Source organism: Pan troglodytes, chromosome 4, assembly GCF_028858775.2.
Source record: "Pan troglodytes isolate AG18354 chromosome 4, NHGRI_mPanTro3-v2.0_pri, whole genome shotgun sequence".
Lineage (NCBI taxonomy): Eukaryota > Metazoa > Chordata > Mammalia > Primates > Hominidae > Pan > Pan troglodytes.
The window spans coordinates 126,756,476-126,772,992 of record NC_072402.2 but is presented as its reverse complement, the minus strand read 5'-3'; the positions used below and the strand labels follow the sequence as shown (position 1 = coordinate 126,772,992).

General features: G+C 37.9%; 1 protein-coding gene across 7 annotated transcripts in view; it reads right to left on the bottom strand.

Moving 5' to 3' along the window:
* SLC27A6 (solute carrier family 27 member 6) overlaps nucleotides 1-16,517 on the bottom strand; it is a 68,705-nt gene that overhangs the window by 27,041 nt on the left and 25,147 nt on the right. For all 7 annotated transcript variants that reach the window (XM_001160136.8, XM_024356721.3, XM_009449587.5 and 4 more), the window contains one exon: nucleotides 16,340-16,464. In XM_001160136.8, coding sequence (XP_001160136.5) covers nucleotides 16,340-16,464 — 125 coding nt within the window. The remainder of the gene's footprint in view (nucleotides 1-16,339; nucleotides 16,465-16,517) is intronic.

Here is a 16,517-nt window from a genome sequence, read left to right as displayed (position 1 = left end):
ATAATGATGGTCAATTCAGATTTCATGAAAGTTTAATTTTAAATCTATTCAACTGCACTTTAGATAAGATTTACAAATAAAAGGTCTTCAATTAATAAAAGTCTAAAATTTTACAAACATCTTTAAGCTGATTCAGTAAGCACACATACACAAAATACTTTAAAACAATTCTCTAAAATCTTGTTTTAAATGGTAACTAAGAATCTAAACATAACACTTACAAAAGAGTTAAACAAAAATGACATAATTTACATAAAATACGTAATACAAATTACTGTTATTTTACAGATTATTGAGATATTTCTTGAAAGTTACCAGTAACATGTTTCAGGTTTTGGTTTTCTTGATTCAAATTATGAGCATGGAATTTTATGTAAATGAAAATAATATGATTCCTTTATTTATTATAATAATGACAAATTATATGAAACCCTGTAGAAAGCCCAAAAGTTATATTTTTGGCACTCACAGACACACAACACACACACACACACACACACACACACACACACTCATGCATATATACATATATGAAAGGTGAGAGAGAAAAAAAGCTTTAAAAAATGAGTGGCTGGGCGCGGTGGCTCACGCCTGTAATCCCAGCACTTTGGGAGACCGAGGCGGGCGGATCACGAGGTCAGGAGATCGAGACCATCCTGGCTAACACGGTGAAACCCCGTCTGTACTAAAAATACAAAAAATTAGGCGGGCACGGCAGCTGGCGCGGTGGCTGGCACCTGTAGTGCCAGCTACTCGGGAGGCTGAGGCGGGAGAATGGCGTGAACGGAGGAGGCGGAGCTTGCAGTGAGCCAAGATCACACAACTGCACTCCAGTCTGGGCAACAGAGCAAGACTCCGTCTCAAAAAAAAAAACAGTGTGCACAGGAATGAAAATTTTACCTATATGGAATACATAATAAGATATTATCATAAAGTCTAAATTAGGTACTGGCAAACTACAGCCTGCAGAGGCCCAATCTGAGCCATGACCCGTTTTTGCAAATAACGGGTGTGTTTATCAAAACACAACCAGACCTAGGTCGGCCACGGTGGCTCACGCCTGTAATCCTAGCACTTTGGGGGGCCGAGGCAGGCGGATCACGAGGTCAGGATATCGAGACCATCCTGGCTAACACCGTGAAACCCCGTCTCTACTAAAAATACGAAAAATTAGCCAGGCGTGGTGGCAGGCGCCTGTAGTCCCAGCTACTCGGGAGGCTGAAGCAGGAGCATGGCGTGAACCCAGGAGGCGGAGCTTGCAGTGAGCCGAGATCAGGCCACTGCACTCCAGCCTGAGCGACAGAGCGAGACTCTGTCTCAAAAAAAAAAAAATACAACCAGACGTATTTATGGATCATCTATGGCTGCTTTTGAGAAACATGGGTGGAATTAAATAGTTGTCAGAAAGACAGTATAACCCACAAAGCCTAAAATATTTACTAACTTGGTTGGTGCTTTACAGAAAAATCTTGCTGAACCCTTTCCTAAATGATACAAAGTCAAAATAGCAAAAACTTCTTAGTATTAAAACAAGTTAAGCATCGTCTGGTTAACTGGACAATACATTGGTGCTACAAATATTGGTTTATAAAGTTTCCTTATCCAGATTCCCATGTGTTTTCCTTTTATGTTTCCTTCTCAGGAAAGGGCTTTATCCCATTAGAAATAACTGGGAGTTAATATTTGTAGTGGAGAAAATCACCTAGTCAGAGCATTCAAAAGCATGGCTTCCTATACACATTGGGCATAGTGGTAGGTGGGCAAAATATTGGTCAGGTGAGCCTTTAAAAAAAAACAGCTGTTTATGTTGTGAAACTCTATTGGTGAACCCTGGAAGAAGACTGGAAGCCAGGGGAGGGCATCAAGGAGAGAATGATGATGGAACAATAACCTGCCCCCACCTGGCATGATGGATGGAAAGTTAGCGGGGCCAGGGATAGCACCTGAAGTAGTTCAGGCAAAAGATGATGTGGGTGATGATGATGAGAACCTAGATTGTAGTCAAGGAAATAGAATAGCAGGCTCAGCAGAATGACAACCATTGAAGAAGAAAAATCATCAAGATCAGCAAAGAGAGCTTTAAAAAGTGACCCTGGACTATCTAGACATAGAGATGAGGGCCTGATGGTTGTTAATTATATTTGGTTTTATACTGGACAGTTTTGAGATACTGTGAAATTAGTGGTACGTCACCTAAGATACAACCAAATCTTGGTAATATCCATCTGTAATTTTTAAAACTCCACTTCTCAGTCCATAAATCCCCTTATGGCTTCTTTAGAATAAATCTCTATTCCTTTTTATTCTTCTTGAGCTATGAGATTGCTACCTAAATATCACCGAATATCTAAGCTATATTGGGATAGGAATGAGAGGACATGCATAAACATAATGAGCACAATTAAATAAATGAATACTCAAAAACCTACCTACACACGCACACAAGTGAAAGATATGAAGTGACAAAGAGACAGAGAGAGCGTGAAAGACTGACGAAAAGCAGGAAAGACAGAGAGTGAAAGTGAGAGACTTAGAGAGAAAGAAAGCAAGAGAGACTCACAGAGCAAGAGAAAAAGGTGAGAGACAGAGCCAGACAGAGTCAGAGCTAGGGAGCAAGGGGAGAAAGGGCAGGCAAGAGCGAGAATATGAATGAACAAAACAGAAAAAAAGACACAGAGTCAAATTGACATTATAGAAACCTAAACACAGTAAGACACACACAGAGACAGAGGGACTTACACTGTGAGAGGAACATAGAGAGACACTCACACACATTCATGTACAAATCCAAATATGAACCTGAATGAGACAATTCCTCAAGATAAATCCTGAGTGGCTAACTGGGCCTAAACATAAAATAGAGCCAATGAGCTGTTTTTTGACTAGAGGTCAGACACGTTCTCTGTGTTCTCAGAAAGCTCACACACATCTGCTTAACTTTGAGTTTGAGGTTCTTTTTTTTTTTTTTTTAAGACAGGGTCTCATTGTGTCACCCAGGCTGGAGTGCAGTGGGGCAATCTCAGCTCACTCCAGCCTCAACCTCTCATGCTCAAGCAATCCTCCCACCTCACCTTCCCAAGTAGCTGAGACTACAGGCAATGCACCACCACACCTAGCTAATTTTTTACTTTTGTAGAGATGAGGTCTCACTATGTTGCATAGGCTGGTCTTGAACCCCTGGGCTCAAGCAATCCTCCTGCCTCAGCCTCCCAAGTAACTGGGACTACAGACATGTGTCACCACACCTACCTAATTTTTTACTTTTGTAGAGACAGGGCCTCACTATATTGCCCAGGCTGGTCTTGAACTCCTGGGCTCAAGTGATCCTCCCACCTTAAACTCCCAAAGTGCTGGGATTATCGGCATGAGCTACTGCACTGGCCTACTGCTAAGGCTTTCATAGCTGACTCTTCTTGTTCATTTTTCCTGAACCAACCAATAAGCTGTGGCTTGAATTGATCAAGCAGAATTCAGCTACATCAACCAATCAAAACTCAGCAAGTTTGAGTCTTTCATTTGCATAAATGGACCTGATTGGAAACCTGAGCAGGAACTGTTGCTGTAAACACTCAACCTTCCCTTTGTTCTCTGGAATGTACCTAAGTTTCACAGCAAAGGCTGTATCTTACAGTTTGCAAACAGTTCACCAGAATAAAGTTGCTTTCTTTCAAATTCCTTTTCACAGAACTTTGATTTTAAAACTTAGACAAATTCACAGAGACAGAGAGAAACCCACACTGTAAGAGAGAAAAATGCAGAGACAGAGATGTATGCACACAGATTCTCTCTTGCTCTCTCTCTCTCTTGTGCACGGGCACACGCACACACACAGATCAAAAAAGAAAGACACAAACTAGACATACAGAGGCATATAAAAAGAAAGACACAGTGAGAGAGACACACATGCCAAAGCACACAAATAAGAAGACTCGGGTGCACATAGAAATAAAGGCACTGAGACCCACAGATACACTCAAAAACCAAAGTAGAGAAACAGCAAGAAAGAGGACAAATACAGAGAATGCAGGACAGCAGCAAAATCCATGTGGGCTGCCAGGTCAGGCGAAACAAAGAGAGAATATGCTTGAGCCCCCATATCAAAGTATTGTATTGTCTCATGTTAATCACCACAACAACCCTATAAAATAAGAAGAATTATTCTCATTTTGCATATGGAGAAATGAAGTTCAGATCCAAGGTCACATAAGATACAGAGATAATTTGAACTCATTAAAATGTAAGCTCTATAAAGGCAGGGATTGTTGTCTGCCCTGTCCTCTGCTGTACCCCATTACCTAGAGCATGGCCTGCAATAGGACCTGGTGCATAAGAAGTGTTCACAACACATTTATGGAAGGAAGGAACGAAGGAATGAAGGAAGGAAGGGAGGGAGTGAGGGAGGGTGGGAGAGAGGGAGGGAACGAGGGAACGAGAGAAGGAAGGAACAAGAGAGGGAAGGAACAAGAGAGGGAACAATGGAGGGAGTGGGGAGGAAACCAGCTTTAAAAAGCCTCAAAAGCCCATGCTCTATTTACCGATCCTGTTCCCATGGTTTCAGTAATAGGAAGTCATCAAAACATGAGTTTCTAATTCAGTGGTTTTGTTCTTTACTCAATGAAGCTGAAAAAGTACTGGAATATTTCAGTTTTATTTGTCAGATGCTTATATGTTTGCATACACACATTGAGTAAGCCACATTCAAACATGTAGAAAATGCTCATTTCATCGTCAACTACTTAAAATTCCTTTTAAAATTTAAAAGAGAACTTGCTTAGTGGCCCAGAGCTTTTAATACAGACATCCCAAGGTCTTGGATTTCAATAGATATTTCCCTCTAGCTTTCAGGACCATTCATCAAATTGATGTGATGATACCAATAAAGTAGTCACATCAACTTGAACCAAAACTCTGGTTTCTTCAAAAGGTTATTTGAGAGATGTTTTCCCAGCAGTGTCTGCTGAGCTGCTGCACAGTAAGTTGAACTGTAGGTACCTCCTACAAGGTCAAGAATTTATTTATTCATTTCCCGAAATACTCAGGCCTCTAACAATGCCTTTCTAAAAACAAAGGCTCTTTCTTCTAAAACATGTGGTTATTCATACTTAGAGAATCTCTAACATACTCAGGCTGAATAACCTCTTTATATGCCTAAGAAAAGTGAACCTCTCAAGCTCTGTTTAAATACAGGTAATTTTATATCAACCTTAATTTTTCATGAAACAAAAGAATGTTTGTTGATAGGTGGAGAGACACAAAAGAAACAAATTCATCATGAAAACAAAGAAGCAAATCATTTCTGCCTTCAGCCTTAGATAACTAACCATTTAATGCATAAAAGCATGATCTAACTCCTAAAAGATCACCTAAAATATAAACATATGTTAGGGATTATAAGACTTCTTTTTCCTAAAACCTGCTCACAATTATATATATACATGTGTCACACCAACACACCTTATGTAATAATAAGAAAGATAATACATTCCAACAGTTTGCTTTCTTCACAGACACTCTAATACTATACACTGAAACAATATAGACACCAAGTCAAATGGCTATTGCAGAGCCAGTAAGAAGTAACACTAAATACGAACAGGATGTCGGAGAACTGGGGCAGAAAAACAGGCATAAACTGGGGCAGAAGAACAGATTTTCTTTTACTGAAGCAGGAAAGGAGTGGTGCGGGGAGACAGTATGCACTTCTTTTAAGAAAGGATTTGGTAGTATTTAAAATGAGTGGCCTACAAGGTCAAGACAGCACAGGTTCCAGCTGCCCCTGAAAATCTTTTCAATGTTGCCTTTAACTCAAGCCTGAGTTTGGGTGGGCCATGGTTTCAGAGATGACAGCCATCAGTTTAACAAAGAATTTAAGGCACAAAAGATAGTTTGAAAAGACTTCTGTGATTTCAAGTGTTACAGCACAAAGTCGGCTTACTTCAAACTCCTCATTTTCCAGACATAATAGTACAGGAATAGGAACTGCTACTTACAGACTACTTACTCTGAATAGCTGCTTTCTATCCTGCAGCACGTGGGAGAACAGTGGAGGGAAAGCAAATGCCTCAGACCCAGAACATTCAAAGGCACCTTGTAGAGAAAGACTAGCTCCAACAGTCTGCAAGACTTGGCACTAACTTGAATAACTGTGTTAAATCACCTAAGAAAAGGATGCGTAGATGTGAAGGGAGGTTGATTTTTCCTAGAAACTCAGAAAAACTGTCACCTGAGCTACAACTACTAGCGCTCATTAATGAAACGTTCCAAAAAGTGCAGGGGCCCATTAGCAAGGTCATTTCTGCAGTGACCTGAACGCATCAGAGTCCCAACTCCCTACCTGCAATGATAGAAACTTTGATTTATCCAAATTCCCTTGTTGGACTTTGTCCCCTCCAGAAACACCAACGTTCTGTAGAATTTAGCTTTCCTTGCAGGTCTGAGACTAGGGAAAGATTATGTTGGTCATGAGCACACAAGTATCCCAGCAACTGGACTTGTTCTATTTGCTACTCTCTTTTGTTTAAATATTAACAAATTTTGTTGAGGATCTACTATGTGTCAGGCACCATTCTAGGCACTAAGGATATAATAATACATAATGGAACTTATGTAATAGTGGAGGGAAGAAGATTAAGAGAGAATAAGGAAAGAGATTATATATAAAATATGTAATGGAATTATAAGCTCTAGGAAGAAACATAAAGCAGTGAAAGAAGACACGTTCATGAAGAAGACAGACCTCATAATCCAGTGTCCATCTCCATTCTTCATGCGTGACTGCTCACAGCTTTCACACCACATCACTATCCTTTCCTCTTCAGCAAGCTGATGAGAATGCCCAGTGCTCTTTCTTTGGGCACCAGCTGTATGTTCAGATCAACATATACAGGCCTAAATGCCCAGGAACTTTCACCTTAGTGATGCTCCTTTATCAAATAAAAGTTGAACCAGTCTTTTCCCTGCTCTCCAGCCATTTTTGGACATGCTTGGAACTCTTTGCTTCTCTCCTCAGAAGGGTCTGTCAGTAGTTAACCTTTTTGTATTCTCTTGATGCATGTATAACATCAGTCTACCCAAACTTTGGGTAGGGAGCCCATCAAGTTGGTAGTGTGAACACAACAGACATTAGTGGAGCTTGAGGTCAGAGAAGCCCACTCTGAGGAGGTATTTGATGGGTTAGGGAGTGAGCTATACAATATCCAGGGGAGGAACAGTCCAAGGGAGGAAAGTCCTGGTGTACTGAAGGAAAGGCAAGGAGGCAGATAGGCTGGAGTAAACAAGGAATAAACTAGCGGGGTGTAAAAAGTTGGACTTTGGCTATTTTTGAGGTAAGATGTCAGATTTCTAAGTGGACATGTCAGGTAGGAATCTAGATATAAAAAACTAGAAATCAAGGGAGAAGACAGGATTGGAGATACCAATTTGAGAGTTAAGTTGTAGACGGTATTGGCAACCAGGAGCCTATCCATGGAGTGACAATATAGCGTAAAGAATAAAGGTTTGAGAGTGAGTCAGGGGCATGCCAACATTTAGTCAAGAAGATCAGGGAAGGTCCAGCAATGAAGAGACTTTGAAGCCATAAACTGGCATTCTTGAGCCTGGTTTATATGAGTCCAACCTAAAGACATGTACTGATAAATTGAGTTCTGGTCCTGGAAGGCTGAAGACTACATCTTCAGTTTTGGCATATTCAATATGATAATAAAAAAATCTTGTGAAGCTTCTTCCAGAGAGCACCCCCTGTTCTAGTCAACCTGTTTCTACTTGAGTTAACTCATTAATCATCCTATCACCTCTGGATATAATTGTTATTACATTCATTAAATAGATGAAAGAACAAGAAGTAGCCCAAGATCACAAAGCTCATAAGACATGGTTGTTGGTTAGGCTTAAATTTCAGGCTCCCCAACTCCAAGGGGCAAATAAATTAATTCAATGAATTGCCCTATGTCACATGGTAAATTAATAGAAAAGTTGTCATTAAATTCTTGATCTTAATTCATTGTGTTTTACCCCCGCTGGGAATAAAAATGATGTGATCATGGAGAATTCTAATAGTTTGTCATTTGCTGAATACTCTTTATTTCCTGATAAGCCCTCACTGCAGAGCAAAGATTAACCATTTCTGACCTTCACTTTATGTGTCCATAGCAAGGAAGTTCAGGAATAGAAAATTTAAGGAATAGGCAATGTGAAAAATAGCAAATGAATACTCAAAGAAATAATCCTGGACATAAGTTTTTAAATGTTAAATTAATATCAAATGTGGGAAAATCTTACTAACACACCACATCTACAATAAGAATACATAATCTAAGAGGAGATATGCATAATATTTTTAGGGTTTCTGGTTTTTTATTTTCAGTCTTTTTGTGACAAGCCATTATAAAATTGTTAATATTTTATTATTAAAGTTTTATTTTAAAATGATCATGATCTATTTATATGGAATTTTACAATCAGTATTATGTAATTTTTATTAGTCAAAGACCAATTAGTTTTCAATACCTACAAAATTACTCTAATTTTATAAATACATTCTACAAAATTACTCTAATTTTATAAATACATTCATGTAAAATATTACTTTTTTTTATTTTGAAACAAGGTCTTGCTCTGTCACCCAAGCTGCTGGAGGGCAGTGGTGAAATCATAGCTCACTGCAGCTTCAAACTCCTGGGTGCAAATGATCCTACCACCTCAGCCTCCCCCATAGCATGGACTACTACTGGCATACATCACCACCCCTGGCTAATTTTTTTTTTTTTTTTGTAGAGATGGGACGGTCACTATGTTGCCTAAATTGATCTCAAATTTCTGGCCTCAAGCAATCCTCATGCCTTGGTTTCCCAAAGTGCTGGGATTACAGGCATGAGTCACTGCACTCAACCTACATTTTGTTTAAAATCCTTCCATTTGTATTCGGCTTCCTTGTTTACAGTTTTTCACATATATCTCATAACTGGATTATGAGAATCAAGGGCCAATTAGAAGAAGCAGGTATTGTTACTTATTTTATATAAAGAGAAGAATTATGGCTTAAAGAAGTGAGCAACTGAAAGTCAAACAACAGGAGCTTGAAATTAAGCCTATGTCATTAGATTCCGTAGCCAATGCACTATCAGATGGTTTCCTACATAAAGCTAAATTTCTTGGGAAATTTTACAAAGACGGGATATATGTATCCTCAATGGAATTAGCATAAATGGCATAAAGGACAGATAGAAAAAGATGTGTATATTTTACATGCACTGCTACCTATGAAATGTGAATCATTAACTATTAAAATTAGCACTTATAAAAAGCCTTTAATATATACACATAGTTCTAAAACACTCCAAAATATTCACAAATTCCTGTGTAATTCCACTAGCATTCAGGCTGCTAACAGCTATTTATGTTAGCCCCTTGTATTTCTACATTTACAGTTTCTAAGCTGAAAAGAGTTTCTGGCAGCTTACCAACTTCTCTAAATGCTTTTATATCTATTACAACAATGTAAACATATCTTTGACTTATTTAAGGAAAACTGGGTTTTGAAAGAGAGATTACTTTCTCAACCATATAATATGCTTCAAATATTTGAGGAATAGAAATAATAAAAAATATATGAATATCTTTAACTAGATCTTACAGGCAAAATCAATTGTTTTGAAAGCTACAGAGAATTGTAATGAAACTATATCAGAATATCTTGATAACAATTAAAGTTTACATTAATTTTAAAATGCTATTTTTAAAAAGTTACTAAAATGTGGTGGGAAAAGTTTTCCAAAACTATGTACTTTGATTGATTACATCTTTTAAAGGACATGAAAAGGAGAAAACATGATAAAACACTTGAAGTTATGTAGAAACTAAGAAAATGAAAATGTGATGAAAGAGAGAATATTTTTAATATGCCAATTTTCAATAGAGAAAAAAGAATAAATAGAATGCACTTAACCAGGTACAAAGTAAAGCCAAGATTTTAGCTTATGACTGTCTTTGGTCCCATTCAAAAAGTAACTGGCAAAACAAATGAACAAACAAACAAGTTCAAGATACCAAGATCAAGATAGCATCATTCAATCTCTCCTTATTGGAATTTTATTCTCTGGCACTACTGAACCTTCTTCATTTCCATATCATATCTAGATATGACAAAGAAAACTCTTGAAAGGAATGATACATTCTTTTGGAGAAAAGAAAGCAGGTTTCCTTTCTAATTGAACTCTTAAACACTCTCACACTGCCATAAATCGCTTCTTGTGTTCCAAAATTTTCATCTTGTCAGCCTCAGAAAAACAAAACAAAATAATAAAAAAAGCCCTGTAAACTCTTAGGGGCTCACTGCAGGATTGTCTAAGCATTACTAATGAAAAATTTAGCACAATTTGTAAAGTTTAAAAATGAATAAAAATACTTACTGAATACACTGATACTTTAAAACACCTCTCTTTTTATAATGGGAGTCAAGTGTAAGACATTTTGTCAAATTTCAATATTCTTTACCAAAAGTATTCAGAATCATAAGGATGTTTTCTGGCTCCCAGGGAATTTCTTAGCTTTTAAGAAAACAAAATAAGGAAAGGGGATATAATTTTTAGAAAATGCATTCCTAATAAGTATAGACTATGCCTTGAGAATGTCAAAATGTGGGTGTTCTACATTGACATATATAGACAAATTATATAGCCTAAATGTCAAACTACAAATAGTAGCTTGAAAAATAAGCATCATACATGCATCACACTATAGGTCCTTGCTTTGTTAATTAGGTCCTGTCTTTTGTACTATTCGAGCTTCAGATTCCTACATCCAATTGCCTATTTAGCTTATTCATCTGGATGCCTAGTATATCAAACTTAACAGATCTAAAAAAAATTAATTTTAATTCCTCGAATCTCAGTTTTCTTCATCTCAGCAAATAGTTCATAATTTGCCTACATGTTTGAACCAAAAACCTGGGACTTATCCTTGATTCTACCCATTCCTTCACTTCCTATCCTTGATCTAACAAGTCTTGTTAGCTTTCCTTCAAGATAGATCCCAAAGTGGTATAATTTTTTCCAGTTTTTCCTTCATCTTTTTTCAACTACTCTGATGGGAATAAAATCCAAGTTTCTCCTCCAAGATTACAAAGATTCAAGCCCTACAAGATCTAGTCAATGGATGGCCCAGCATACCCTCCTTCTCTTCAAACATTCAGGTGGTGTTTTCTGTGGGCCTCTTCCTTTTCAGTTTCTTCTGTCATGACAGCAACCTCCCAGCTTTTCTGTGCCTGGATCCCACTTGTCATATCAGGTCCTCAGCTCATAGATTACTATTTCTGTGAAGCCGTCCCTGACCACCAAATCTAATTAGCAATGTCCTACTCCCACAGCCCGTCATTCTCCATCACCGCACCCTGTTTTGTTTCTTCATAACCCTTGTCATTGTCCGTAATTACTTTTCATCTGTGTTTGCTGGGTTTATTTTCTCTCCCCCTCATCAAAGAGAGTATAAATTCTAAGAGAGAAGCAGTCTGATTTGTCCTGTGTGTCCTTTATATCTAATCCTACAATATTACTTGAATGAATGAATGAGGAAATGAATATGTTACATATATGGTCTATCCCTAGATATATCCCTAGATATGGCTAACTGTTGACTGCGTTAGGTGGAATTGCTTATATAAGACAAACTCTGCAGCAAGCCTCCCCTAGAGGATCACTGATGTCTAGAGTTCCAACACATTCCTCACCAATCAATATTAAAGACAACATTAGTATTAAGAAAATATAGAACTAGACCCAATCAGATTGTATGATGGTGCTTTAGTGACATAGAAAACTTGGAAGATTAAAAGTGAGGGAGAGCTGCTTTCCTAGTCTCAGGGGAAGAGAAGAACAACTTCATCTCACCATGATTAACAGGAGTCAGTCTCTTTTTCTGAAGACAATGCTGCTGCCAGCAGTTTTAAAGAAGTACATCTAATGTTTATGCCAAAAGAACTTTTGTAACTGGAGTTCTGAAAAAGAGAAGCAGTGGGGAATAGGGTGCATGTTTGAGAGATGGGAATGGATAAATGCTTCTGGCCATAGAAAGCCAACCCTAGGGAGTCTTTGTGCAACTACACGTAAACATTCAACTCACATTCTGACTTCTGCCTGCAGGTAAATTTCCTTTGGAATATGCTACTTACCCTGAGATTGTCAACAAATCTGAATCTATTTTAAAACCACATGGTTTTGCTTTCTTTTAAATAACTGTCTGTGGGGCTTCAAACCATGGCTTATGAGACATTTAATTTTAATTCTTTGAAGGTAAGGACCAGGACCATGTCACGTGTTCATTCTCTGGCTCTACCTGAATCCACTGATGTGCTGGCTGGGCAGCAGAAACTGCCCCTTCATTTCAAGGGAATGTCATTGAAAGGAATATTGGAGAGCAAAAATGTAAGATCTCCTTGAAGGGAAAAGATGTCATAACAGAATGACTTTCTCCTTTTCCTAATTTTTAATGCCAAGAACAGCTTGTACTCATTTTGTGTGAGTTCAACAAAGGGTATTATGTAGTACAATGCTTCTCTGCTTAAAAAAAAATTATTAAGTTTTCCTTTGGGTAAAGCTGTATTTATTTCCTTCTTTCCTCCTCAGTTTGCATTCAGGTAAGCATTTGCAGATTATTTGATAAACATCATTTTTTCTTTGAAGAGATTTAGTTAAAAATTAAAATTAAAAATTAAATTAATTTTTTTTTTGAGACAGAGTCTTGCTCTGTCACCCAGGCTGGAGTGCAGTGGCACAATCTCGGCTCACACAACCTCCACCTCACGGGGTTAAGCAATTCTCCTGCCTCAGCCTCCCGAGTAGCTGGGATTACAGGTGCTCGCCACCATGCCCGGCTAATTTTTGTATTTTTAGTACAGATCGTTTCCCCATGTTGTATTTTTGTATTTTACAAAAAAATAATTTTGTTTTTTTAGTAGAGATGGTTTCCCAATATTGATCAGGCTGACCTCAAACTCCTTACCTCAAGTGATCTGCCCACCTTGGCCTCCCAAAGTGCTGGGATTACAGGCGTGAACCACCATGCCCACCCCTAAAAATTAAATTAATTAAAAAGCAATCAGGTATTCTGTTTTCAATTCTCAGTTCTCTCAAATTCTCTGAAGCTATAATATTTCCTCCAAATCAGTGCAATACAGATTCAGAGAGTTAAAAAGAATATTTCATTTATTTAAAAAATTTAAAGAAAAACACTGAGAAAAGATTTGTAATCAATATGAAAAACTATTAATACCTTTATTATATGAAGTGTGAGTTCAACTGGATAAGGTAAAACATTATGTACCAGACAAATAAATGAGTACAAGACACAAAAGAGACATTTTTAAAGGGAAATATAGCTGGAAAACTGTCCCACCTTGCCAGTAATCTTAACAGAGCATATTAATATATGTTTGTTTCTAGTCTATAAAATTATAAACAAAAGTAAATAATCGAATTTACTTTTTCTAATTAAAAACCACTGAGGCATCCTTTGTTCAAACAAAGCATTATTGAGGAGCTCAGGAAACTGGGTTTAATTCATGATATTTGAAAGGGTGGGCCTTGGAAATTGGCCTGCTTTTACTCTTACTCACCATGTTTCAAGGACTTTTGAGGGAGCTTAAAAGAGCTTCTAATTTTCCAAGAAGCACAACTGGAAAACCACTATTTTTAATAACACCCAGTACTGACAGACACTGTGCAACAGGCATACTCCTACAATGTGCATGAGCTTCTAAATCACTTCAACCATGTTGAACAGCAATTTAGAAATATTTTCTATAAATCGCAAAAGTATCCATATACTTTGGCTATTTACATTCACTTCTGAAAACCTACATTAGCTCAATTGCATGAAGATACTAAATGCAGCATTAAGTTGGTAAATTTTAGAAATAAGTAAATTCATGTATTCAACCATTCAATAAATATTTACTGAGCAATGACATTACACAAACTGATGTCACTATTAAAGGATGAGAGGAAACAGGAATGGTGGAGCACATGGTTTAGAAAGCAGATGAGCTTCACTAGGTAGCACCTACTGTGTTCTGTACTAAAGTCATGAAATCTCAACTGAAGGTGACCTTAATCTTACTGGAGGGTATTAATTCCCTAAATTAACCTAGTCCAGATATCACATTACCAAAAAGTACAATGAAAACTAGAAGAGAAAATATGTGAGGTTGTGGCATTCTAAGTGTATCATTGGGGTTCTTTAGATTAAGACCACCTCCCTTACCTGAGGCAAGGTCTCCTTGAAGAGAAAAATATTTTAAAAATGTAAAACATTTATCTGGAACTCTTTGTCTTGGCTATGAATCTGTGGAATCTACAGTTATTTGAAGCATTCCAGACAAAAAAATGAGTAAGGATGGCTTCTGCCACAGGGAGGTGGGTCAGAAGCTCGACTGGAGGTTTCTCCTTGGTAAACTCCAAGCTCAAAATGAAAAAGTCTTATTTAAATGCCTCCAGCCTAGTGTCAGCTGTGCTCTGGGTAATTAATTTAAAAATTACATGCCCAGATTTTAGCCAAAGAGAAGAGAAGATATCCCAGCACACCATTCATGCCTTAAGCAGATGTGATGATGGCAGAGGTGATAAGTGAGAGATCCTCTAGTCAAGGAAAGGTGGGTCTCAAAGGCCAAGGTTCTGTTGCCCCACCCCATGTAGGGCAATATCCTACTCTATTGTCATTCTTGAAGGGGTTGATGTGGATCTGATGTTTAAAATAATCAGATAATAAAAGATAAATAATTTATAATAATAAAATAATATAAAGAATTAAATAAATTTGATTAAAGAAAGTAACTTCTTTATAGTCTCAAGAATGTTTAGAAAATCATAAAGTTAAAGAAGAAGCATTTGGAGAGATAAATGAAACCAGGAAAAAGAAAATAACTTCTGAGGGCAAAAAAACAAATGAACCAATAAAGATAAACTTCAGGCTATTGCAACTGTCTCTGCTTATCTGTTTTTCAGATGGTGGCAGTTGATCAAACGAATGTGGAAATGACTTCTTCAGGTAAGGAGACAAGTGCAAATCAAAGCAATGTGGGTTTTTTTTTAAATTTAAAGTAAAACAAAAAGATATCCTAATATAATCACTTATTCAAAAGAAAAAATAGAAAATAAATTATAATCAGTGTCAGTGGTCAGTAGTTATTTTTTTAAAGAACAGCATTTTAAAAGATTATTTTAACCTTAGAATAATTGCTTTCTGTAAACATAGCATGAATCTAATTTCATAATCTGATGCATGTTATGTTTATAGAAATTTTAATTTTAGTCTAAACACAGTCTTTGGGTCTGTCCTATCCTGCTACAGTACAAAGCACATTAGTACATTCTTGGATAGCTCTCTGTTTATTTTCTTTCACTTGTCTTATTTTATCTTGGGGTATTGCACGCATCTTTGTAAGTCAGCTAAATTATGTTCTGAAAGAAGGTGAGAGACAGGACTAGCTGGATTTCCTAGGCCGACTAAGAATTCCTAAGCCTAGATGGGGAAGGTGACTGCACCTACCTTTAAACATGGGGCTTGTAACTCAGCTCACACCCGGCCAATCAGGTCGTAAAGAGAGCTCACTAAAATACCAATTAGGCTAAAAGCAGGAGGTAAAGAAATAGTCAATCATCTATCACCTGAGAGCACAGGGGGAGGGACAAAGATCCAGATATAAACCCAGGCATTTGAGCCGGCAGTGGCAACCTGCTTTGGGTCGCCTCCCGTTGTATGGGAGTTCTGTTTTCACTCTATTAAATCTTGCAACTGCATACTCTTCTGGTCTGTGTTTATTCTGGCTCAAGCTGAGCTTTTGCTCACCGTCCACCACTGCTGATCTCCGCCATCGCAGACCCGCTGCTGACTTCCACCCCTCCAGATCCAGCAGGGTGTCTGCCCTGCTTCTGATCCAGCAAGGTGCCCATTGCCGCTCCCAATCGGGCTAGAGGCTCGCCATTGTTCCTGAATGGCTAACTGCCCAGGTTCGTCCTAATCCAGCTGAACACTAGTCGCTGGGTTCCACGGTTCTCTTCCATAACCCATGGCTTCTAATAGATCTATAACACTCACCGCATGGCCCAAGGTTCCATTCCTTGGAATCCGTGAGGCCAAGAACCCCAGATCAGAGAACACAAGGCTTGCCACCATCTTGGGAGCTGCCCGCCACCATCTAGGTAGCACCTGCCACTATCTTGGAAGCTCTAAGAACAAAGACCCGCCAGAAACAAAGGTAGAGTATAAAAAAAGAAATAAAAATAACCTTTTCTATCTCAATACTTATTCTTTCTGACATATTTTTTTTTCTGGTAATGATTACGCCTACCTTAGATTGTTTGCAAAGGTAGCGACAAAGTTCTCCAATATACTGAAACACAGTCACATCATACTTCTTGCAGTCACTCCAAAACTGGCTTGCTGAAAATTTCTTCTTTAACACACAAGTGGCACCTATAAGAAAAGACAAAAACAGGCACTAGGGAAAAAAATTCAAAGGCAGAATG